Source organism: Lethenteron reissneri, chromosome 11 (assembly GCF_015708825.2).
Source record: "Lethenteron reissneri isolate LAM-NWPU_2019-01 chromosome 11, ASM1570882v1, whole genome shotgun sequence".
Lineage (NCBI taxonomy): Eukaryota > Metazoa > Chordata > Hyperoartia > Petromyzontiformes > Petromyzontidae > Lethenteron > Lethenteron reissneri.
The window spans coordinates 5,704,003-5,730,190 of record NC_083789.1 but is presented as its reverse complement, the minus strand read 5'-3'; the positions used below and the strand labels follow the sequence as shown (position 1 = coordinate 5,730,190).

Sequence of the window (26,188 nt, the reverse complement as noted above, 5' to 3'; positions counted from 1 at the left end):
CCCAGTATTATCCTTTCTTTCCACATTCCATACCAGGTGAGCACACACAAAAGACAAAGATCTTCGTTGTCTGCCTTTTACAGACTGTTGGGGCAAGTCCTGTGAGCGAGCACCTATTTAGGCTGGTACAGCACACTAGAAAGTAGGTGGCCAGATCCTCTGCTTCCCCAATGCTGAGGTTTACACACTAAAGCCGAGAGGAGGGGCCCAGCACCGGTTCAAATACTTGCCACGAGCGTTGCCCATGAGCGCGAATCAAACTCGGGTTGCCGGGTTCTTGGCACAGTGCGCTATCCACTACAATTGCGCTGCCCACGACACACAAAAGCCCGTCCTCACCTCCGCGTCAACGATGGCACCCAGGTCCATCTGCTGCTCTGATGCGAAAGCTTCGCCGAACACCTTGCCCACAAACAGGTGCGTCATGGCAAGCAGGCGGTCGGGCCTGAAGGCCTGGATCGCCAGCAGCTGGTACATTGCCTGGCCGCAGGGGGCTGCACGACAGCACAAGCAGTCGTTACGACGAGTCTCCGAGCACCGCCAAACACAACCATGGTAGAGGCAATGGCGCACAAAATCAACGACCCACAGCAGAGACAGCGCCCTGGAGCCGGATGCATAAACAGTGCAAGTAGAATTTTACTTCAGTTCGCCATTCATAGCAAAATACATGTTGAGATGAAATGTGCTTCATGGAACTAGCCTCTGGGCACTGACAACGCAATGAAATAACCAACCAGCTGACTCTCAAAGTGAGCGGTGTTTATACAAATGATTTGAAGCTTTCGTGACTACAAGGATTCATACTCCCCCTCAACCAGTATATATACAAGGTCGGGTCTCTTGGGATTTCTCTTTACTTGATACAGCAATCGTGCTGTGACAGTTCCACCTGAAGACGGAAGCTTGTTGTTGCCTCCGAAACGTCGTGATTTATTATTTAATTTCTATTATTTTTATTATGTATGTTTTATTAGTTATTTACTTACCTACGTGACTTTACCGAAAAAACCTAAGAGTATTTATACAACTGGCCTAGGAGTTTGACATTTGAATTGGAATGCATTGAAGCTTTGCAAACCCTTATAAATTCAAACAATTGTATTTACTCACCCAAGAAAGTCTCAAGGCTCGTTCTCAGGAGCATGCTGTGCTGGGATGTTTGGCCGATTACATTACTGAGTGTTTTGTGTGCGAGAGAAAACCAGAGGATCTAGAGAATACCCCCACACACGAGGGGACAGAACTAAAAGCTCAATACTTTTTGGACTGCCAACTCCTGGAAAAGGTCGATGTTGCGTTCAAGCGCTCACACCCCAGCTTGCTACAATGAAATGGTCTCAATGGACTCTCTCATGGTTATGATGAATAAATATATGTATTAGGCATGTAACGGATGTATGAATTCACTGATGAAACTTGATTCTTGGACTGACGGTAGATTGTACATGTAAGATTGCTGTACTTATTTACGTTCCGCATAATTGGTAATTTAAATCCATGCAGCCACTAGAGGCACTATATTCACAACAATTAAAAAAAACGAAAACTGACCCATTCTTGAATTGCATCATGACCACGCATTGTGCCAATTCGTAGATTCATAACAGGGGCAAAAAAAATAAATCACACAGCCGGGGCACCCACACAGCGTGCAGCCATGAGTGACTGCACACACTCACTGAGCGGCGTTTCCACGTCCCACACGGTGGGGACCATGTGCTCGGGTGAGCCCATCTCCAGCCAGATGTAGAATTGCTGAAGCGACACAGGGGACGACGGGTTGGGGGTGGGAGAGCGAACGAGAAATAGCATTAAACCTCACACGACAGTGATTTGTGCTGGCATTGTCGACGTCACATCGCCAACAGTGAAGGTCAAACTTTGCCACCCCTAGCTCTAACAACCAGACCCTGCCCCCTATCACGAACCATGACCACACTCGTGAACTAGACACGAAGTCTACCTAGAACCCTCACAAACTAAGCAACCAGACAATAGCTTTATCCCCAAGTAACCAACCAAACACGAGCCTTTCGCTTAACCCAAGCTCGTTAACTAGACACCAGCCCCATGCATAGGCTCACCTCGTCGGCCTTGACATGCAGCGGCAGGTTGTTGAAGGCTGGCACGCGGCTCAGGCGCATCATACCCTCCGTCTGCTCGGCCGAGAGACCCTTCACCTTGGGGAGGTTCGCAGCGTTCAGCACAACCTCCTTCCCGCGCAGGAAGTGCTGAAATTCCTCGTCGTACGACGGCTCACTGACGTACGAACACACACACGCAGGTATGTACATAAGCAAAGGTAAGTGCACGTGTATAGAGAGGCACCCACACGTCCATACCCAGCAAGCACGCCACACGAGCGCACATGTGCCCACAAATCCTCAGAGATCCCAGAAACTCCTCGCTCTACTCTACTTCCCTCTACAGATAAATCCTTCATCCCAGCAGGTTGGACATCACACATGCACATGCGATTGATACTTGCGCGATCCACAAACCCCGCTTCCAAAGCCATGGATAACACGTGTGTGCTTCCCACGGACGGAATATTAGAGGGAGGCACTGAGATATTCTCAAGGGAACGAGGCAACCTTTGACGATGGTCGGACCGTGACCCAATTTGACTTTCCGGGCATCGCTGCACCGTGACACACCTGGTGGTGCCCTTGAGCTTGATGCGGGCGAGCAGCACGGCCAGGGAGACGTGGTCCTGGTGCAGCATCCCACGAGACACGCGGCTGTAGACAACCTGCACACGCGCGTGCGCAAATATCGTTAAGCGCGGCGAGTCCTCGGCCCATACCTTGTTACGCGAGCTACTTCATGTGCAGGCAGGTACCATCATAGTGTATGTATGATGTTGAAGTTATTTCACACCGTACGTTGCCAACCGTGCTAATTGGAGATGCTAGTGGCAGTGCCAATGTGTGTTTGTCTGTGCCGCGTTGGTGTACAAGCACTCGCGCGTGTTCCAAAGCGCTGCGCTGCGAACCGCACTTGGAAGAGGTCTTTGGTGATGGTGTCGAGCCGAGCTGTGTGGTCGCGCACCCCCTGCAGCCGCGGGTTCTCATACAGAACCGCATGGTAGATGTCCAGGAACAGCTGCAGTGAGTACTGGTACAGGAAGTGGATCTGTGCACCACACCAAGCACATTTTTAGACACACACACACACAAACACAGATGTAAAGAAGAGTTCATCATGAAGGCGTTAAATGTAAGATTCACTCAAAATCAGGGATTCTCACAGTTACGTTTTCGTGGAACCTAGAGGTCACCGATGGATAATCGCATCTACTCCAAGAGAATAATCTTGTTTATATAAATTACATCAAAGAAGAAGCGCTGTAGAACATCTATGTCTACGTTGCCAATTTCCACAAATATATTTTTTTACAGATCCCGTGACTTGTGCAGAAGCTGTTTCGCACCCCTCGTAATTCAAAGAATTGTCAATTCAGGGTCGTGATTCAATTAACGTTTTTCGATTTTATTATTATTAATCCTGCTCCCAGCTATCACCTACCACCACCCATCAAACCCCAATGGCTGTCCCCTTTAGAATCGGCACCACCGCCTTTGCCACCCCCTCACCTGATTGAGGGACTCCATGGTGAAGTAGATGGAGCTGCAGGCCTTGGACAGGGGCAGGTACAGCTGCGACACGGCCTCCACCTCGGCCATCACCACGTCAGTCTCCTCCACCTTGCGCGTCACCTCGGCCGCCTCGCGCTTCAGGTTCTCCAGCGTCGTGATGATGGTGTCGTCATCAAGGATGCGTCCCTTTACCTCGTTCAGCGCCTGCAGCAGCGACTTCTCCAACTGCCGCAGACGCAGCTGGAACTCGCCTGCAGGCCGGAAACGCGGAACGGGCAAAGGGCAGGGGGGGGGCGTCGCAATTAAAGGCTTCTGCGATTTGACGAATCGTCACAGTTTTGGGGTCACGGCAGGATTCCTGAATCACATTTTTCTTTACGCTTGTGATAGATGGTAGACATCTACAGAAATATATACTTGATTGAACATATACAAATCTAAAATCAAACATTGCCTGCTCGATTTGATGCACGTATTTATTTACGCAGGAAAGCCTCTTTATCCGTGTTTAGACTACCCTGCGAACAATTGAACTGACCTATCCAGGCAGGTGTACAAGTCTAACCTGGCCTGCCCACCTCCTATCTATACTTTGTTGTTCAAATGAGAGGCGAAACACAGGGTAACGCGTGATGTCACAGTAGTAATGATCGACGCGGCTCTAAAGTTCTCTCCATCTGGCATTTCATCCTTTGCCAGCTGCCAAAAACACACACCTCAGCTGCGTGCGATTCCTGAGCAATTCGGACCGGATCACCACGCGGACGATGTCACCTGGCAGAGTAAGCTATGCAATGTGTTGTAACGGGCTCGTGTTTTGTGACTAAAATAGTTTTTAGTCTATGAGCAGGCTTCCCAGGAGCAGTGGGGTGGTATCGATGGAGGGACAGTGTGGCAAGCTTGCCGACCTTGCAGCTTGAGGAGGTCGGAGCGCTTCTCGTCCACGTCCGGTCGCTCAGCCTTGAGCACTTCGTTGAGGCACTGGCTCTGAAGGCTGCTGCGCGTCACCGTGAAGTTCACGAAGGTCACGCGCGAGCACAGGTCCGGCGGGAACTCGGCCTGTGAACGAGCGAGAGAGAGAGAGAGATACAGCGAGAACACCACGTTCATTTTGGACTCAACGAATGTCACGAGCGGAGATGTGGGAAGGCAAAATGGTCAGGGGACCACCGTGAATCGACAATGTTTTGGAGACGAAACAAAAAAGTGCCTCGATTGTCTCGTGGTTTTCGTATTCCAGTTTAGAACAACAGACAAATTGGGCGGTACCGTGGGATCTCGGGTGGAGAGGAAGATGACGAAGGACGGCGACAGGTCGATGTCCTGGTCGCCGAGCGTGATGAGCACGCGGCCGCCTGTGCGCCGCACCTCCCGGTTCAGCACCGGGTTCAGGATCGGGTCGTAGCTCTCAACGTCCTGCAGCAGAAACACAAAGCGTGACGCGTTCACGACCCCCACTCACAAAACATAAATACCGGGTACGTGAAAATTCATCGCTGAAAAGTGTTAACTATTCAAGGCCAGAATCACATTTCAAGAAAACCCCAAGCTCACTCAATGCTCTCACACACTGGCATCAACAACACAACTGTTAGGGCATGCGTCGCGATGGTGTAGTCGAGGGTGGTCACCTGCACAAGCAGGGGATTCCCGAAGCGCAGGGCGCTCTCCAGGTTCTTGCGGAAGGCGTCGTCCAGGAAGCTGGTGCGCGTGATCTTACGATCTTTGAACTCGTTCATGATGAATTCGGTCGCCTGGCCCGACGGATCGATGATGAGAGGGTACCTATAACGGAGGTGGTGGCGGTAAAAAATAATTCACGTTACGATATGAGAACGGAAAGCAGTATTACCTTGCATAATGTAATTTTTTTTTTTAAAGCAGGTTGGCGGAGGGGGTAGCGTACGTAGCGTGAAAATTGGAAGGTGGCGAGTTCAAATCCTGGTCCGAGGTTGACGCAGACTTTCATCTCTTATGGGGCTAATAAAAACAAATTCCATTACGTGGGAATCAACCAGCGGTTGTGCTACAAGATAGACTCGCCCTCCTGTACACAGAAGTTACACCACTGGCTCAGGGCTGTGAAGTGGAGATGAGGGCTGCCCCCCCCCCCCCGCACACTGCTTTGAGCGAAAAACCACCGACATTTTAAACGTAAAAATGACGCATCACATAGTTGTATCGGAGAGCACAAGCGAGCGCACGTGCTCACCTGTTGTAGCGCTTCAGCATGATGGCGTTCTCCGTGCACAGGTCGTCGGAAGGTAGCGAGTTCGCCTGCCAGCGGAGCCTCTCGTCGGCGTTTGAGAGGTACTCGGTGCGTGCGATGTCCGAGCGGAACTAAGAAGCAACATCAAAAAACAAACATTTTAGAAAATACATTTAAAAAACAATCTTAATGTCGGTTTATTTTACTTCATTTGGTGAATACATATCAGCTCTGAGAATGTATTACTTTTTATTTTAAATATTTTTATTTTTATTACCACGAGATGAACATCTCCCTGCAGCAGAGTAAGTGGGAAAAGTGCAGCTCCCTCTATTGCGGATAAGAGGTCATTGACGGTATTTCAGAACTAGGGGTGTTTCACGCAGATTCCGTGAACTATCCCTCTAGCACAGAAGTGATACACGAATATGCGATAGTTTAGAACTGACGCTTCATCTCACGACATGATGCAGAAAGCATGAGAAATGCCACCCCGACCACACGTGTCAGTGTTGTTACTGCGCTCCATTTCACAGCAACCACTGTGTGCCACGACTCGACTAGAACCGAACCGAAAATGGGGGCTTCGTTAAGATTGTTTTTTACAGACTAGTTCGAGCTCATTCAACAAAAGATGCGTGATTCACAAGAGGAATTCTGTTTCAGAGATGCAGCAGGGGTTTGTACCTGCAGGTTGGCCTGCTGCAGGTAGTGAGTCCAGGTGGTGAAGAGCATCTGGCGCATCTGTTGGTCAAAGTAGCCGGCGTAGGCTACAAACGCGGCCGACAGGAGGCAGTCCCCAGCGATGGTGGACATCTGGCTCTTGAAGGTCTCGCTCGTCTGCTCCCAGCGGTCCTGCTCCGCCGCCAGGCTCTTCAGCAGCGCTGTGCTACGGTTCACCTGTTGGGGTGGGGGGCAAGGAGGGGAGAGGAGGTGGGGGGGGAGAAGGGGTCACCAGGGAGTGGCACCAGGGTTAATTGAGAGGTCACCGTCGAGAAGTGGAAAGAAAATAAAACGAATATCAATTAATAGAACCCTCAAATAAATATTTCACAAGTCATCCCTAAGTTACTTTACAATGTACTAAAGTAACCACTAGTCTTAAAATGTGATGACAAATTAGTGATTGAGTCCTTGACTGGCTTCGGGAGCGAGTTCCAGAGTTCAAGTGCATAATAACAGACAAACCTGTCTGGGTGTCTTGAAGATTTTGGTTTAATTTACAAGAAGGCCAAAGTGAATCGTCTACTGAATCTAGACAAAAGCAAGAAATACACAAAACAGCCAGTGCCCTAAGACTAAAAGGTGACAAGCTATTGAAGGCCTTAAATTCTGACACATCCTTTGAGGTTACAGATCATCATGTACGTATGTATGTTGAACTTCTTTCACACCGTACAGAGCCAACCGTGCTAACCGGAAGCGCGATCTTGAAGTGTAAGCGGCCCGAACACCCACGCTCACCTTGGCCTCGACGGTGGCGAGGTCGGCCTTGATGGCCTGCGCCTGCGAGATGAGCAGCGCGTACTCCTCCTTGTAGCGTGCGATGCTGTCTTCCAGCTGGCGGATCATGCGCTCCACCTCATCCGCCCGCACCTGGTTCTCCTGCGCGTCCTCCTCCAGCTTGAGCAGCTCATTTCGGAGTGGCTCCACGCGCTTCAGCATGTCCGCGTAGTTCAACTGCAGGGCACAGGAGGCCGCGGTGGCGAGATGTTAACTACCTCGCCTGGTATTCAGGAGGCTGTGGGTTCGATCCCGACCCTGGCGCTTGTATATTTGGAGCTTGCATGTCTCTCTCCCCGTGGTTGCGTGGATTTTTCTCCGGGTCCTCCGGTTTTTCCCCCCACGTTTAGAAACATGCGCTTCGAATGTTTGGCTGCTATAAATTTCCATGCAATAAGTCACTTCGTTGAGCGATCATTTGTGATAGCCAGGTCACTTCTGAAAAAGAGCTATATAGCTCAGTGTGCTTTACCTGGTAAAATAACAATAGTTAAGTTAGAGTAGTTAAGTTGGAGGTTAGAAGGCTATACTGACTACTGGAGATCATGAAGAAGGCTCTGACCCCGCTGCCCCTCAAACTCACCTGGGCGATGGCCCACTTCACCATGGGTCCGCAGGCCAGCGACGCACGGTTCACCATCTCGTAGTTGTAGCTCGGGTTCGACAGGAAATTCTTTTTCATCTTGTCACGGGTCACGTCACTGTCGGGGTTCATGGCGGGGGAGATGGGCGTTAGTGTCGGGTGTCAGATGAGTTACGCAAAAAAAGAATGCGATAGAAAGCTAGCGTAAGCCATCAGGGTCGTCCCACCCCCCCCCCCCCCCCACCTGATCTCCTCCGTGTTGAAGTTGACGATGGAGGTGATGAAGTTCTCGCGGATGATGACCTGGCGGATCTTCTTCCAGTCGTTGGTCTCCTCTCCGAGCAGCAGGCAGATGGACTCTAGAGCCAGCTTGACGGCGGCCGGGGGGTTGCCCATGGAGCGCACCTCCACCAGGTGCTGCTTCTTTATCGAGCTCACCGCTGAAATACGCATATGCATGTACACACGCGTAAGTAGGTCAAATTAGGTTTTGTAACCTTGGTAAAAACTGTTTTTTGATGGTCGGTGTCGCCGTCCACTGGACTTCACTATTCTTAACATTTGGCCCAAAGGAAATTGTGAAATGAAATAATAAAGATATCCAGCGAATGGTGACACCGACATTCAAAACCATACTGAGTACACATGACACAGATCCCCCGTATAGCCTTGAGGGGGTAGGTGGCCAAAACCACGCCCGACCACCTTTGTCGCGACCACCTTTGTCTCCCTCGTGGCGATGTTATCACATCAAACGAGATATTCATTTGAGGCTGAGTCGACCTAGCGGAGGCCCAGGACCGGTTCAGATAATCGTCACTGGTGTTGATCGTGAGCGGGAATCGAACCTGGGTCGTCAGGTTGGTAGCACAGCGCACCAACCGCCACACTACTGCTCCCCACAAGTACACAAGCTCCTTCACCACCCACTAACCCCCACAGTGAACAAACTCAGGCCAGCTTCTCACATGTGCTGTTCTCACATTTATAGAGCTGGCCATTAGCTACACTCGTCTCAGCAATGGCTGGTTAAGTCTTACAACTATCAACATTCATCTCAAGGTCCCTTTTTACTCGTGCTCCGTTGTATCCATCACATTGAAATATTTTATTTAAGCTTACAAATGTTATAATTCCTGAATACAAAAAAAATGGCTGTCCCTGACTAACGTGAATATTGCTTTTTGTTATCTTCACTTGTCTGATTGCCTGTTTTTAAAACAAACCGAATCATGGTCTTACAATTTACCTTAAGTAGTTGTCTACTTCTGGTGCCATACACAAAACAACATTAACTTGAAGTACATTAACGCAATCAGAAAAAAAAGTTTCATGTTGATTGGTGGTGGCCACTGGGATGGTCCGAGGACCTTAGCTTTGGACTCAAGTAGAAACAGACAACGCACAGATTTGGGGAATATCTTCTGTCGCTTGTTTTGGGTTTCGTCTCTTGCAACTGAGCTCACCGTTCTGGGCGTCGATGACGGCCGGTTCCACCTGGTTCAGGTCCTCCTGCACGCTGATCTTCTTTTCGGCGATCTTCGCCTGCTGCTTGTGTAGCGACTCCTGGATCTCCTGGCTCATGACCTGCGTGTCGCGTCGTTCCAAACTGTGCGTTAAATTCATGTCGCGGCTGCCACTTAATAGTACGCAACCCTACCGTCTACGGTTTATAATGGAATGCCATTCAAAACCTCCCTCCTCCTAATTAATACATAACAAAGTGCCCAAATTTTAAAACGGTAGCAAAACATTTACAAACCTACAATGCCACGAGTGCTTTGCTTGTTACTGGAGTGCATATTGCTTGTTGCATATAGCTCATACTTCATTGTGGCCTGTGACATCATCTGAGCATGTACTGTCTGAATACCAGATCCAAATTAAAAGTATGTGCTGACAAAGAGAACAATAACGATGACAAAAAACACAACTCCACCCACACACGCACCACCCTACCTTCTTTTTCTCTGCCTCCTGCTGGTCCTTCACCATCTTCTTCAGCTTGTCGTTGGCCGCCGTGTTCTTCGCCTCGAGCTCTTGCGACTTGATCGACAAATCCTTCCTCAGGTCCTCCACCTGACAACGAGCAATGAAACGACAACGATGAAGGTGGCAGCCGAGCCGAGCAACGTCGGACCAGAGCCCAAAACCCGACGACCTGTTCGCGTGCCAGCGCGCTCGTGCTTCGGCAACGGGGCAATGGGCGTCACCTGGTCGACGGTCTCCTTGATCTTGCGCAGGCCCACAGTTGAGGTGCATCTGCTGCTCCTCGAGCTCGCTGCGCTTCTCGTTCAGGAGGTTGGCGTAGTGGTTGATGAAGTCCAGGTAGTGGCGCGGCGTGATGGTCGTCGTCCGGTTTCCCCTCTTGGTGAGGCGCAGGTTCGCCTGGCGCACGCAGGAGAGATAGTTAAGCAGGCGGACAGGTATACAGGTAGGCAGCCACAGACAAATGTACCAACCAAGACAGAGCCATAAAAATGGGTGGACAAATAGGCAGGCAAAAAGAATGGCAATTAACCAGACAGACAGACTTAGTCAGACAGCCAACAAATCAATAAGACAGACACGTGCACACACACACACGCACGTGAGAAAACTGGCTGTTGAGCCGACTGGTGTGGTGGGGGCTGCTGGCAGGCAAGCAGGCTGGTAGTGCATGGGCAAGGCAAGCACGTGCCACCGAGGTGCCGTGCAGGCTCAGCAACGCACCTCGTGCAGCGTCTGGTGCACGAACACGAATCCGTTGACGATGGCCTCGCGATGCGATGGCGGCTGCGGGAGGTTATCGTACGCGGCCGGCATGCTGTCCGGCGGCACGTAGTTCGGCTTCTCTAGGTCCATCTTGCTCGTAAACTCCTTGCCCACTTGGTACAGCGCCTCGTTTGACCAGTCGCCAAACCAGTTGAGCACGCACCTGTGGCAGGGAAAGCGTTCGTTTGTATGTTGAGAACTTCTTTCGGACTGTACATAAACAAGTGCTAATTGTAGAGGAAAGGACAACAAATTAAACACAAAAAAGTTATTAAGAAATTCGTTTTCAAATGAGTTAGGGCGGTGGTGTTAGCACGAGTGGAGCGGGGGCAGGGCAGAGGTCACCGAAAGAGGGTTATAATTCAAAATGTAAAAAAGTATTTCGTAAAAGACCTCGATGCAACCTTTTTTAATAAATTGGCATTGTATCACAAGCAGGTATACTTCTAAAGAGAATGGCTCATCGGAGAGCAGGCCTTGAATTCATTTGAGACTTCAAAATACAATAACAATCAAATGAAGCACCTGAACAGCATGGTATTCTCAGTGCAATTATCCATGTTTACTTTGAGCTTGTAGTGACAGGTTGTGTCTTGACGTCAGAATAGTGGTGATTAACCAAGTGTTTATACTTTGAGCAAGAGACAATTACTGTGGGAGAACGGCGATTAGCCGTTTCTTTACGTTGGCTTAGCGGCAATTCCCCACCCCTCCCAAGTTGTCGAGTCCGATTTGAGAAATATGTATTATTGTTTACTCTGGACCAGCAAGCAGCTAAATCAATGCTCAATGGATGGGGGGGGTGGGGGGGCGACTGTCACCTGTTGAACAGCGCGGGCGAGGTAGCGGCGCGATCCTTCAGCCCCTCGGAGGACGGGTTCATGGTGAACACCACATGCAGGTTGCGCATGACCTGGCTGGTGAACCAGCGGTACAGCTCCTCGTGCGAGTCCAGCATGAGGCCCTCCTTCTGAGATCCCTCCTTGCAGCCGGTCATGAGCGCCGCATACTCGTCTCCCTCAAACAGACCCGGCACCTACAGGGACGAGACAACGATGACGACGACGGCGGCGGCATCGTCGTCACGATCGTCGTCGGCATCACCATCTTCACCATCACTGTCATTATCGCACCAGTGCCAGCGTTATCATGGCCATCGTCGTCATTGGTATCCACGTCACAATCACCATCACTGTCACAGGGTTATTTCTATTCATCATCGCCATCATTGTTATTATCACTTGTTATTGCTTTAATCTTGTCATTATAATGATCTCATCCACATTATCGTCGCCATCTCTGTTATCCTTAGAGCCGCTTCTATGTCGATAAAACGATATATCTAGAAAAAACAAGCCTGTTTGAATGAAGAATTGTGTTGGCACTAATATATCACGTCGCGGTCTGCTTTTCGCTTGCAGGTTTCAGATTTACTAAAATACACCCGTCCTTGAACGGGCAAAAGGCTAGTAAGTAAATAAAACTCCTTCAATTAGTACAATCCTTTAAATTTACCAGGGCATTTTCACTGCGCTGAGATTTTTTTTCACGTTTCCGTACTGCATTCACAATATTCATCCATCCCCCGCCGCTCCACAACGCATTCAGCGCGGGCCAAAGTTAGAAAACGAGTCAGCGGTCACCTCGCCGTTGGCGAGCAGGGTGTTCATGCGCTCGAGGAAGCTCGAGTCCAGCACGTTAGACTCGTCCATGATGAAGGCGATCTTCTCGTTCTTGCAGCCGGCGCGACGCAACACATTGCGCAGGTCCTCATCGAAGTCCTCGCCGGTGTACTTGCGGTGAACCTGCGGGACGGGAGGATGCGGACGTCGGTTGAGCGGGCGGGGCACAGATGCAGTTGCGTTCAACTCGCATCCATTTAAGCAACAACCGCCGTTTAACCACTAAGTGGCGGTGACATCTTTCAAGCTCACCCACCTTCGCAAACATTTCCCCCATCTTGGCAGATTTTCCCCATGATCACTACGCGCAACCCCTTCATACACCTTTACACGAAACTTAAAAACCACCTTCATTTGCCTTTACTGCTTTTACCTGCCAATATCCACCTTCATTCCTCCTCTTTGCTCGCATTCTCTCGCATTCTCTCGCATACAGCACAAGCCCAACATCAGCAATGGAGTGCGGATTTATGACAGGTAAAAAAATCGGCACACAACCATTTCCGGCTAAGGTTGAATTAATTTTGTATATCAGGGTGTGGGCCCCACCTTGATCTGGTAGACGCTCAGGCCGTTCATCCAGGCCACGAAGCGCGACAGCGTGGTCTTCCCAGCCCCGCTCACGCCGATGAGCAGCAGGTGGCCCTGCGGCTGGCGGAAGATCCTGCACAGCGGAACAAGCGGACCGGACGTGGGGGGTTTAAAGCGGAAGCCGCACTTGCGAGAGATTCCCAGCAGCCGACATAAGAGGACTCAACAGCAACGAAGACGAGTCTTCAGGTCACTCGGGAAGACCTACGTTTTTGACCGTTTGCCTTTCACTGATGAGTCATCATAAGCATTTTTAAAGAGGTCACCTGTCCCCCCCGTCTACCTCCTTCACCAAGCCCTGCCGCCTTGATCTCTTGCACAATTGTTGGCCCCCCCTTCCTGTTCTGTGATTGGTGCTATGTACCCGACTCATGTTGAGTTGGGGGAAAAAAAGAAGAGACAAAAAGTCACCTGTCAATGCGGAGCACGTGCTCAAGGACCTCATTAAAGAGCACCAGCGGGACGTCCAGCTCCTCTTCGTAGAAGACTTTGAGGCGCGCCTTGACGTACTCGCGCAGTTCCTCTTGCTCCACAGGCACGTAGTCCTGCGCGACGGGGGCGATACGGCGAATCAAGCACAACCCGGCACAACTCCACAGCGATTCACGCGGCATGATGGTGGTACACAGGTACCGCTGATAATGCACCCATCCATTTTAATATAACGTCCATGTGGTGACGCCACTGACGTACCAGTTAAAGTATTCTTTCTTTTAATTCACGAAGCTGTCAAGCTCATGTCGAGCAGTCCGAGACACACAGCATTGATACGCGTATATACAACACGAGAGCTATTTGATTGTGCTTTAGTTTAAGTCTTCCTTTAACCAACGTATTATGCGGAGCGGTGGTGGAGGGTTTGCACCTTGGATAGCCAGTTGCTGTAGAGAATGGGCCTCTCCAACGCCTGCTTGCGGTCGATGTTGGGGAAGTGCTTCAGCGCCACCATGTTGATGTTCTCGTCCGTCCAGCGCCTCTCCTCATCGTCCACGAGGCTGCCGGGTGACGGTAACACCTTATATGCAATGGCGGTTACCCATCCAAACACTAATTCAGTACAACCCTCATTAGCTTCAAAGATCCCACAAAGACATCTGGTGCATTCAGGGCAATCGGGTCATATGTTAACTGCTAAATGTGAGCGAATGAGTGAGCGGCCAAGCGAGCGAGCGAGCGAGCAGTGCCTCCGTTACCGGTCCTGGAAGAGGCGCAGGCCCTCGTGGGCCCAGATGCGGACGAGGCCTTCCACGGGGAGGCTCTCAAGCGGCCGCAGGGCCTCGACGATGCCGCGCACCCAGCGCGTCATCTCACGCGGAGAGTAGATGTAGTGCGGCTGCATGTCCTGTGTGAAGCGCTCCTGTGGGGTTCGCGTGGGTGGGCAGGAGAAGGAAGACGTGCGTGCGAAGTGAACATGACGTGCGGATTTCCCAGCTCCAATGCCTTTAAGTTGGTTCCTGCTGTCTCTCTCTATATACCAGAGGGTCCATAATGACTGTTTTGAAGGATAGAAGGCAGCATTACTGTGGACATGAGGGGGGGGCTTCATAATGGTTGTGTCCAAATTGATTAGCACCAGCAAGATCCTGACTATAATCCCATTTTCTTGGTCACTCTCATTTTCTGTCTCTTTGGGGTTTGTAACAACGGTGTTGGAATCACCGAGCGAGGACTGCATAGGACTTGGGGTCAAGCGCAGTGTGTGGTTGTCTATACTCAAGCTCCCATGCAGCAATCTAATGTCGATATATAAAAGTGCCATAAATAGTGAAGGGCAGTGCTCATTTCTAATGGTACTTTTTAAGCTGTGATGCTGTAAATTCCATATTCCTTTACGGCAGGAACCGGCCGTCTGGAACGCTCTTTCAAATCGATATTAGGAAACCACTGGAGCTATGCACTTTTAAATCTAGTTTGAAAATGCATTTCTTTAGAAAAGCTTTTTGTGTTTAGTTTTTTGTCCTTCCCCCGCACCTCCGATTAGCACGATTGGCTGCGTACGGTGCAAAGGAAGTTCAACAAACATACATTTCTACAAGCACTGCTAAAGTGTGGCAAACGCAGCCCCTGAAATCGCACACTCGCCACCTCTGTAAGTATGTTGAACTTCTTCCGCACCGTACGTAGCCAACCACACTTATCGGAGGCCCCTGGGACCGTTCTTCACCTGCGACATGGTGTAGAACTCGACCATGGCGGCAGTGAGGGGCTCGGCGAAGGCCCGCAGTGCCGGGATGAGGCGCAGCATGGCGCGGTTGAAAGTGCCGTAGATCTGCGTAAGCGACGCGGGTCCCGGGTAGTCGACGTACACCACCGGCACGTGGCGCAGGAGCCTGCCAACAGGAGTCGGGGTGACAGAGTGAGGTCAACGTGTGGATGGGGGGACGTGAAGTTTATAGGGCGATGGTAATGGTGACAATGGGGTGATGGTCATATTGGTATTGGTGGTGTTGATGGTGCAGATGTTCGTGGTGGTCGTGGTGATGTTCGTGGTAAGTCGTAGCAGCAATGGTAGAGATGCCAGGGTTGACGGTGGTGAAAGTGCGAGCGGAAATAGCAATGGCAGTAATGGTGATAATGGTAGCGGTGATAGTAGCAGCCATTGTTGTGCTAATAGTGGTAGGCATGACCATGGTGATGGTTGTGGTAATGGTGGCAGCGGTGATAGGTAAGTGGGAGTGATGATGGCGGTGATGTTAGTGGTGTTAATGGGTGGGGTAAACCTTGCGCCGTGTCCGACACAAGCTCTGCCACAGTGGAAAACGGCGGTTGTTGTTGGTGAGCAAACAGGTGTAACATTATATTGGCCTCATGAGGCAGTAAAAGCATGTTCCACTTTGGAGTTGACAAATCAAATTTTGCTTACATTTTTCAGTGGAATGCCCCGAGGAAAACCCAAGCGTACAAAGGGATATGTTCGTTTCCTTACCTGTGCGACAGAGGCTTCCGGCCAGGGTCGGTGGGCGGGTTGCACGCGCCGACGAACTGGATCCTCTCGAGCTTCACCCATGTTTGGTCCGCTGTGCGGTAGAAACCTCCATGCTCCACCATCTGCGGCGTGCACACAAGTAACGGGGCGAGGACTCATCGATTGAAATGGACCCTTAAAGCTCACGGCTGGATAAAACTGTGCGTGCAAGATTACATTGTTTCAAAATGAACTGCCGTTTGCGATTGATCGCGTGAAACTCGCAGCCACTACACCAATGAGCAACAAGGATTCTTGAGTCAAATGGTGATCCCCGATTCGTGTCAAATCATCTAGTCACAGTGGAAGTAAATTGTTAAGTGTTTATGGATGAACTTTTTTCCAGGGTACGTAGCCAACCGTGGCTAATCGGAGGTGCTTGATCTGCGAGGGTCGAGGTATGGGAATTATAGGGAAGGGTTGAATATGAGCCGAGCAGAGTTGTTTTGAATTTGTAATGAGTCTACATTGAGTGGGGATTAGTCAGATACACAGTGATGTCTTTTTCCTTTCATTAAAAAAAGCCAAAAAGCTTAAGACAAACACTGCAGAATGGGGCTGTGAAATTTTCATTCCCAGAAGCTCAGCTGATACTGGCAAGTCTTATCTGACATTAATACTTGGTCAGTATGTGGGGGAGGGGGGGGGGTGAAGAAAGTAGAAAGGGTTAAAAAAAATGAATACAGAGAAAAATAAACAATCGGGACACCCTGACGTACCTGGCGGATAAATGTGAGCACGCGCTGCGTGCCGTACTTGTCCATGTCCGGCAGGTTGATTTCGTCGCAGAAGAGCACCAGCCACTTGCCAAGCTGCACGGGCGCCAGCACCATGCCGTTGGGTGTGCGCCGGTACTCGCAGTAGTGGTCGAATGTCTTGAGCAGCAGCTCCGGGGTGGTGGCACTCGAGAAGTTGAGACCGACCACCTGCGGGCACAGTCACACGGGGTGCCATTTTCACAACCTCTGCCAGGTGTCCAAACGAAGCACCGACCCTCACCATGAGTACTGCTTTTTGGGAAATCACCAGTGGTTGTCAAATAAACAAACAGCAATGTGGTAATTTCACCACTGACTTGGGATCATCAGTGGAGAGTAACACCACCCAATACTTGGATGAAACCAAAAGAACCGTTTGAACACCAATTATTTGGCAGAGACATGGCCGAACCTTTGCTATTTTTCACTAAACTTGGAGGTACGTTTCCAGAAACAAGGGGAAACTGTCCTTATGGCCTTATTTTTTATAGGGAAAAAAATGTACCTACTTTATTCCAGTTGTTATAAGCATCATGGTTTGGGACGAAGGTGTCCATTCAGAACTGCAGTAGACACGTGACTCGTAGCCACCATCGCCAGGTGGAGGGGTATACTAAATGTGGTGGGGGCTGGGTGTGGATATCCAGGCCACCGACCCAATCAAACCCAGCTCAAATATATGTATGTATGTCACCAACCGTGGTAATCGGAGGTGCAGAGGGGGGGAAAAAACAAACAAAAAAGCAGTTCTAAAGAAATTCGTTTTCAATCCACATATAAAAGTGCATAGTTCCAGCGGCTTCCTATAATCAGGCCCTGGTGGGACAAACAACGTTCACGCACCTCCATGTCGGGCAGTGCTCGCAGCGCGCTGAACAGTGTCATGGTCTTGCCGGAGCCAGGCGGGCCGCACAGCACGAGCGGCTTGTGCTCTGCGAGCCACGTGTAGAGCAGCGCCTCGTGGCGCACGGTGTCCAGCGTGGGCACCACCACATCGGGCGCCGCCACCTTGTGGGTCTCCACCTCGATGTGCGGGACCTTCGCTTGCCAGGGTACCCACTCGCCTGAGATCGACACCTGGTAGCAAACGGGCGTGAACATTGCAATGGTTGGCCGATTCCTACTGCTTGTGATACGTGCGACAAACCGTCCACGTAAGAAATCTTTAATTTGGATTTCTATACCTTGCAAGCGGGTGGTTAGTGCTGTTTTTTTTATCCAGGAAGGGCTCAGATTCTCAACAATCGATTTTAAGAGGGTTTTGCTTGAGATGTTGGGCCAGTTCATAAAAAAACAGCATGTGGAGGTAAGCTGTCACTCACACGAAGGGATAACAGGTTGCTCAGTAAGCAGGCTATAACATCCAATCATTTAATGTCTGGTGGAATATAGTAGGCTACGCTATGGGCACACCTACACACTGCATAAAGCTTACGTGTAAACCCCACAATGCTATGCAGCCTAAATGTGTTTTCAAGTGAGCATGTCCCAGTGGAGAGAACAAAGCTACATGGTATGAGATGCTCACTTTACCGAGTGATCAGGTGCGTGTGGGGTCAGGTGAGCCATATGCCCCCTCACCTCGTAGTCGATGATGGGTACGTTGGTAGTTGATGGCAGTGGGATGGAGGTCACCCGGCGGATGTAGTCGCCCAGCTCTGAGCGGATCTTGAGCTTGCCGTCACCAGAAAAGGACCATAGGATGGAGTACACGAGGTAGCGCTGCACAGAAACAAACGGCACCACCACCACCACCACCCTGCCTTTAATGATTTGTTTCTCACTCGCACACCTTCAGGAAATTCTCTCCGAGTCTCGGGACTCTGCTGGGAGTGGTGGTCCACGCCTGTCATGCAGCACTTTGGAGGCAAGGGTTAAGGATCACGCAGAGACTTGTGACACTTCCAAAGCCACAGGGATTAGAGGCAACCAGAAGATGGCAGTACAACAATGTTTGTGCACTCATTATGCGGACATTCTCCAGATATCCCAGTTTCTTCCTGTACCAAAAATATTTCTTCAAAATAAACTGTCAAAAACCCATATGCCAGGAGGCCCAAATATAAACTCCGTTACTCTGGCCAGCAGCCTAATTACTGTACTGCCGAATCCTGGTCAATTTGCCGCTCGACTAATGTCAAGTCTCAAGGCCACAAAATGATGTGTGCGTAATCCACCAACCCTGCTACTAAGGCGCTGTTTTGTTTTACAAGCATGGTTCATCAAAGCCTTGGTTCACATAGAAGAAAGCGAGGACGGGACATGAGCAGGCAGGTGGCAGTGGGACGAGTGGGCTGGGGCTGGATGGGGCAGAGGCAGGAGAGGTCACCAACCTGAATGTACTTCTCAAGCTGCTCGAAGGGCATGGGGAAGTCTGGGTGGTTGGCGTTGTAGAGCGCCACGTTGCGGCACGCCTGGTGCAGCAGCGAAAAGAGCGAGCCCAGGCAGCGCAGGCGCGTGAAGTCCATGATGTGCTCGAGCCGCGATGCGTGCTCCAGCGACTTGATCACCAGGCCGCCCGACGCGAAGAATGGTTGCAGCACCGACGCCACGTCGCGCTGGATCTGTGTGGGGGTGCGGGAGAAGATCCCGGAGGGCAGGAGGAGAATGTTGAGGAGAAGAGAGAGATGGCAGGGGCAGAAGATCATAAGGGCACGGCGTTAGTGGTGGCAGAGTCAGTAGTGCGGTGTGATTTTTTTTTGATTGAAGATGAGCTTTGGTGGCAGTCTTCCTACTATGGCTGTGTACACAACTACTGTCTGTTCGAGACAATGGATGGATTACAATAATAATAAAATAAAAGGACTCTAACCAAATCACCCACAATGTGCCAGATATCAATCTACGCAAGCTAAGCAAGGCTGAGCCTGGACAGGGTGACGACCACCACGCATAAAACAGATGTTGTAGGCTGCTGCGGGAGCTATCCGGTGAACAGCAGAGAGCAGTGCAGCAGTTGTAGTGTATTACGATAAACTAAACACAAAAGCAGTTCTAAATAAATGAGTTTCTGGATGTATGTTGAACTGACCATAGAGCAAGGAAGTACTGGAGGCCATTAAGAGTTGGGGGGACAGGGGGGGACGTTTACCTGCAGCATGGGCGACAGTGCCTCGGTCTCCTCCTCCTCGACCACCTTGGGCCGCCGCTGGGTGTCCTCGTCACCCTCGTCGAGCGGCACGTTGCGCAGGCGAGTCAGGAACTGGTTGAACACCATGTCGGCGCTGAGCACGTCCTCGCTGAACCACACCATGCCGCAGCGCGACACCGTGGCCAGCGTGGCGTACTTGAGGTCTTGCACTTCGAACATCACCCGCACCTGCAAGTGCGCAAACACGACGAAACGCACCAAGGAGCAGGCACGCGCGTGCCGTGGAAGAGAACGATCGATTCAAAATAAACACGGGCACGGAGCGTTTCACCAGCAGACCAGATTGAAATGCATTATTTTCTCCTGTATACGTCATTAAAAATCGATTCTTGAAATTGGGCTCATAAGATCGATTCTTAACAATGTATGCACATTCTATAAAAACGTTAGCCTTGGGCTAATGTGACAAATGAGAAAGAACAAACAATGCAGAGAAATTCTTAAATTGAGTTCTTAATGAAACAGGCATCATCGGACATCAGTAAATTGTGGAAGGGGCGAATTACTGCAGGCATATTTACCAGTTTGTATTCGAGGTCAGATGAGGACAGGCTTTACTCTGGGATGGGTTAGAGTTAAGATAAACAGTGCCATGCTCGTAACTTACAGCAAGGCAGCTGTAGGTGTAACGCTAAAGTAAAGGCAGTGGGCGTAGCTATCAAGTGTACAGGCAGTGAGACTGCACCGATGCTGAAGGGCCGAAGGGGCCCAAGTGCTGGACTACAAATAATGTTGAAATGAAACAGGGGGCTGCCACGATTTAATTCCCTTTACCCGGGGTCCATGTTAATCAGGCGTCACCACTGGGTAAAGAGGGCGCTGGCGGGGGGAGGGGGGGGTGGCGAGTGCCACTCACGTTGGGCGGAAGGCTGAGGCGCTCTCCGTTGGGCAACGTGAGCAACTTGTTGTCATCCAGCACGGAGTTGAGATTCTCCACCCACTCGGGGTCCACATCGCCGTCGAACACAATCCATTGCCGCTTGTGCAGCTCCCCGCGCACGTTGTCGATGATCCTGGGGGGGGGGGGGGGGGGGTGGAAGACAGAAAATACAGTTGAATAAGTTCCCAAAAAAAAAAAAATCCGGCTCAGTAAGCAAAGTAGCAACGTGCTTTCAATTGTGGGGTTGCGATATCAAATCCCAGTCACACGGATAAATCTCATCATCATCACTGTCAATATCATCATCATTATTATCTCTATCACTATATCCATCATCAATATTATTTTCATCACTTTCACAATAATCATTAGGTATGAATTTCACTCCCTAGTAAGCACAACAGTACGATTAGTGTTATGCTTGTTTACCCAGGAAAGCCTCACTGAGTCTGAAGACTCTTTTCTTAAGACGGCCCAGTGCTCCTAACTCACTCCCTCTCACTTGTTCCCTCATTCACTTACCAACTAGTTCAATTACTAATTTTATCAATAACTCGCTCATTAACTCTCCAACTCCTACATTCATTCACTCTCTTGTATGTATGTTGAACTTCTTTCGCATCGTACGTAGCCAACTGTCTTTCCCCCGCACCTCTGATTCGCACAAACTAAACACATAAAGTAGTTCTAGAGAAATTCGTTTTCAATTTATATAAAGAAGTGCATAGCTCCAAGCGCATCCGAAAGCACTCTCACTCTTTCGCTCGCTTGCTCACTGACACGTTCAACCGTGCCGCACTCACTTGCGCAGGATGTGCGTGAAGAGGCCGTCGGTCCACTCGCGTGTGTTGGGGTCCAGCGTGCCGTACAGGTGGTCCTTGCTCAGCGCCTTGGGGTCGATGATGTGGGACACACCCTCCATTCCCTCGAGCCGTTCCAGGGCCTTGAGCAGGACGCGCCACGCCATGGACTTGCCGCTGCCCGACGGGCCGACCATCATGAGGCCGTGGTTGATCTGTGTGATCTGGTACAGCTGCAGAACCTGCACCACGCAAAACGATCAGCATGTCAATAATCGTGTGACCCAATACGGTCCTTTGGCAGCTCCCGGACTGGGTCTTGGTTGTGTACAAAACTAAGCGATTGTTTAGCTGTCAGGCAAGCATTTATCAACACATTGTCTTTCATTTGGGAAGTGGGCTTGGTGGATCATAGACCATCACTGTGTGTGATATTATCACATACAGGGTGAGCGAGTAGAAGGCCAACATTTCTGTGGAGGCTTGAGTTATCTCTAAAGCAGGAACTCTGAGTGTTATGGCTTCTTGCACAAGTATAAAAATTTCATTAAGAGATGGCCAAATATGCCAAGCAGAACTCATGAAGCAGTCTAGATTCTAATGCAGTCACGGGACAGTGGCAGCATTACCAACAATGCTTGATACTCAAGCATTGGTGCATGTTACACACATCCTGGACACGTACCTAACAAGATTACAGCCGTTTGCTCTTTTACTTCGGATCTGTCGTTACAAACCTTCGCAAACATTGGTGACGCGGACGGCATGCCCTGGTCGACTAAATCGCCTTCAACCAAGGATCAAATCCAACCCGGCAGCGGTGTGCGCGCTCACCTTCTCCACCCACATGCTGCCAACCTCCTCTCCGTCGCCGTACGTCAGGTGCATCTCCAGGCAGACCTTGCGCAGCTCCTGGCGCAGGGCGTCCATCTCGCCGCGGTGGTACGGAATGCCGGGGAACACGTCCGACAGCAGCGAGAAGAGCAAAGGGATGTCCTCTGCCACCAGCTTGGGCACCATCGTCTCACATACGCTCTGGATCAGGATCTGCACACAAGTGAGCACGGTACGAGAAAAGTTATAGTACCAACACCGGCCTGTCCTGCAGATGGGGTCGTTGGTTTTTGTTTAAACTAAGACTGGTAATGAAATCGCGGAGCACGAGGGACCTGAAGGCTACCTGGGTTATCCCTCCACCACCCAGTCACTGTTAACATGAGACACATGCCCGCACTTTGTCTCCCAGGTGGCAGCACCTTCTGGTTAATAAGAACTATTACTTGAGTCCACAAAAGCTACTCTATTAAGTTCTGCAAGTAACCGTGGGACAATTAAGAGTTTCTGTACGTGAAACTTTATCTACCTTAAGACGAATGGTACAAATGGGGACTGTACAAACAAGATAAAGATGGTTATCGATCGTTGGAATTAAATCGTGACGAACAATTTTGAAAGTAAGATTTCAGGGTTTGGGGACCGCATCGTAAACGCAATCAAACGGGCGCGGGCACGTCACCTCTTGTTCGGGCAGGTTCTCGGCGATCTGGCCCTCATCCACCTCCTCGCCGCGTTCCACCTTGTCGCGCTTGATGCGCTGGATGCGATCGCGCTTCACGTTGCCGGCGCTGACGAGGACGCTCTTGAGGGCACGTAGCCCAAAGTCGTAGTGGCTCTGGGAAGAGAGCTGCTCGTCACAAAGCCTGGGCGGAAGGGGACAGCGGAAGGAGGAAATCGGAGACCGTCAATGCTGCTTCCGCCACACGTTTTGGACCGTGCAGGTAGCCAAGGCACGTTCCGACTTCCTGGATTTCCCTGACGTTACATCGTGAACGTCGTATCTAATTACTACATTTTGGCTGTCGAAATTATTCTTCAACAAACCGGTGAGCAATAATAAACAATAATAATTGGCTTGTTAAACGCTTATACAGTGATAATTAAATTTTTGTTTGGATATAGCGGACTGGTGGGGGGGGATCTTACGACACAGTCTTGGCCAGATTATTACGTGGCCTAACCCTAAAATCCGATAGGAATCAAATTTATCTCCATACGCATGTGTGTATAATTAAATCAGTGGCATGAGCGTATCTAGCAGAGTACATTAGGATATTTCACCAAGTCACCCGTGCGACCCGGCTGTGGATAGAGTGAGACCACCGGAGCGTCCGTTCAAGAATCATGCATGGCTTATGCCGGCCGGTGGGGGAGGAGGGTCCTCGAGAAGGTGAGAATGGGGGGAATGACGCTCACTTGAAGAAGGGCACGATCTTGTTGGAGAGCACCTCGGCTGTGCGGAAGCCCTGCGAGTAGAGCATGACCTGCGCGATGAGCTGCCGGTCGGGCTTGGTCATGGCCAGGCTGCGGAAGAGCTTCTTCAGGTTGTCGGGCAGGTTGGAGCGGCCGGCGTAGCCGGGGTTCATGGTGATGAAGATGGCCATCTCGGCGCTCACCTTCACCTGCTTGCTGAGCAGCTCGCACGTGACCGGCGGCGATTCTGCAAGGTGCGCGCGAGACAGGGCACACGTGCGCGCACACACAAAGGACGTTGCATTTGCGCCCTGGTTGTGAATGTCACTGCTGTTGAGGCGGGTGTGATTGCTGTTTGGGTAATTAGAATTAAGAGCTGAAATTATTGGCTGATTGAGTAGATTTTTCGACTAACATTGATAAATAGACTAATTTTTACATACTGCATTACTCAGGTCCCCTTAAAAAATTGTGGCTGCCCGAACAAGCCATGGCCAGCGTGACACAGTTGACGAGGTAATCAAGCCCAGCCAATCACCTCCTGACCAGCAGCACATGTCTTAACAGAGGTGACACGTTTTTTACAACTATTTTCTGATTAGTCAGTCGATTAACTAAATTGATAATCGGAAGAATGCTTGATTACTTAAATAATCAGACAGCCCAATCCTAACTAGAATTCCTTTTATTCGCCGACAAAAGCATTAGTGAGCTTAAAAAAATAATTTACAGGAAGATCCTGCATTTAAATTTTGACAATTTGGTATAGAAGAAATGGCAGAACCCAGAGAAAGCCCACCAAATAATGAGGGGATAAAGCTCACAGTACCTAACCGATAAGATACAAGAACTCATTGCTGTCCTGCCATCTCCTGGCCGACCCGCGGTGATTATGGTGATGGTGTTTCCGTTCACAGTTGTGGTTATCGTGGTTATCATGGGGGCATGTTGGTCACACACCGCGTGTGCGGTTGGGGTTGGCGTGCTCCCGCAGCGCTTCCTGGATGCACTGCACCTGCTGCGACACAGCCGACAGCATGCGCTCCTCCAGGCGGTTAAACTCGTCGAAGCAGCCCCACGCACCGACCTGGCACAGCCCCACGAAGATGCGGCCCATAGCCTACACAAACACGCACGCAGACAAAGGTTATACAGGTAGGAACCTCCTGGTTACACCAGCCCACAGGGGATTATTGTGTCCATCGGAGGGACTGGGTGGGGGGGGTGGGAGGGGAGGGGCTGGTCACCCCGTAGTGCCCTTATAAAACTCAATGTTTAACCTACTCACGCCGGCTTGTGCCCGCCTTGACAGTCGGGCATATTTGCGGAAAACACCACGCCGCCGTTGACCCTGGCCATTGACCGAACAACCCAACGTTCCTACCAGCTCCCTCCGCAGGAATGTGTTCTTAGACTGTCGGGGCAAATTATGTTAAACGAGCACCTATTAAGGCCAGAATGGCACAACAAGTATTACCAGTACCACGCCTAGCCACCTTTGTCTTCCAGTGTCTATGTTTATGCAACACCAGATTGCTCATTTACGGTTGAGCCAACCTAAGGGAGGCCTAAAACAGGTTTAGATACCGTGGACAAGAATCACATCAATGTCACCAGGATCACAGCGTAGTCCACAAACTACTAAGCCACCTCTCCCAATACGCACGCACACCCAATCAGCATGAAAGCTACACGCACCCAGGCACACATGGCCACAGCAGTGCCACGATACAAATCGCTTGTTACAAATAAAACATGCTGTTAACCTGGAAGTCGAAGGTCTCGTCGCAGTTAAAGACGAGCACGAAGCGCCCGAGTTGGTTGCCCAAGGCCTTCACGGACTCCGTTTTGCCTGTCCCGGCAGGCCCTGTGGAGATGCACGGCACGGGATTACAAGCAGGAGGACGACGTGTCATAAACACAAGCCGGTGTTCGTAAATGTCTGAACTGGATAAGATAAGGAGTTTATAAAAAAAATTACTCTATTTGTTAGGCATGGGGTAGAGTTTTTTTCGGATAGAAAAGTGGAGCTATAATGAACTGGTTTTACGTGGGTATGTGGGATTTCCCTAAGCGGAGCATATACCTGCACAATTATTTGACTGAATACCTAAAAAAAATATCTTGCCTAAAGCCCCAATTCTAGATTGTAAGGCAAAACTCATCTTATCTTAACCTCTTATTTATTTATAGCCGATAAAAGTTTAAATATAAAAAAAATTAGCTATACCGATTCTATATTGTTAATATTCAACCTTGAACAAAATTTTTTTATGGAGGTCTAGACACCACAGCATGGCCCTGTAGTACGACACCTTGATAAGCAAGTGGCGGGCTAGATAGCACGGCGAGTGGGCCATATAGCACTGTGGACTGGCCCGCGCAGTGAAATGGAGACAGCAGAGGGAACACAGAGCTGGATAATTTGGATGGCCAGAAAACGCAATGGGGCCAGAGAGC

General features: G+C 50.2%; 1 protein-coding gene across 1 annotated transcript in view; it reads right to left on the bottom strand.

The window, feature by feature from the left end:
* Positions 1-26,188, bottom strand: part of LOC133341329 (cytoplasmic dynein 1 heavy chain 1-like) — a 62,290-nt gene that overhangs the window by 12,099 nt on the left and 24,003 nt on the right. Inside the window, 39 exon segments of the mRNA XM_061549868.1 lie at positions 340-494; positions 1,683-1,758; positions 2,088-2,262; positions 2,661-2,755; positions 3,004-3,138; positions 3,600-3,853; positions 4,511-4,661; positions 4,872-5,018; positions 5,234-5,387; positions 5,815-5,942; positions 6,499-6,711; positions 7,276-7,491; positions 7,898-8,015; positions 8,142-8,337; positions 9,364-9,484; positions 9,857-9,976; positions 10,111-10,146; positions 10,148-10,285; positions 10,610-10,814; positions 11,473-11,687; positions 12,295-12,456; positions 12,883-12,997; positions 13,336-13,469; positions 13,790-13,919; positions 14,118-14,281; positions 15,089-15,254; positions 15,851-15,972; positions 16,609-16,815; positions 17,491-17,724; positions 18,229-18,369; positions 18,981-19,211; positions 19,739-19,966; positions 20,655-20,811; positions 21,482-21,720; positions 22,313-22,525; positions 22,995-23,178; positions 23,732-23,975; positions 24,689-24,848; positions 25,495-25,595. Coding sequence (XP_061405852.1) covers positions 340-494; positions 1,683-1,758; positions 2,088-2,262; positions 2,661-2,755; positions 3,004-3,138; positions 3,600-3,853; positions 4,511-4,661; positions 4,872-5,018; positions 5,234-5,387; positions 5,815-5,942; positions 6,499-6,711; positions 7,276-7,491; positions 7,898-8,015; positions 8,142-8,337; positions 9,364-9,484; positions 9,857-9,976; positions 10,111-10,146; positions 10,148-10,285; positions 10,610-10,814; positions 11,473-11,687; positions 12,295-12,456; positions 12,883-12,997; positions 13,336-13,469; positions 13,790-13,919; positions 14,118-14,281; positions 15,089-15,254; positions 15,851-15,972; positions 16,609-16,815; positions 17,491-17,724; positions 18,229-18,369; positions 18,981-19,211; positions 19,739-19,966; positions 20,655-20,811; positions 21,482-21,720; positions 22,313-22,525; positions 22,995-23,178; positions 23,732-23,975; positions 24,689-24,848; positions 25,495-25,595 — 6,380 coding nt within the window.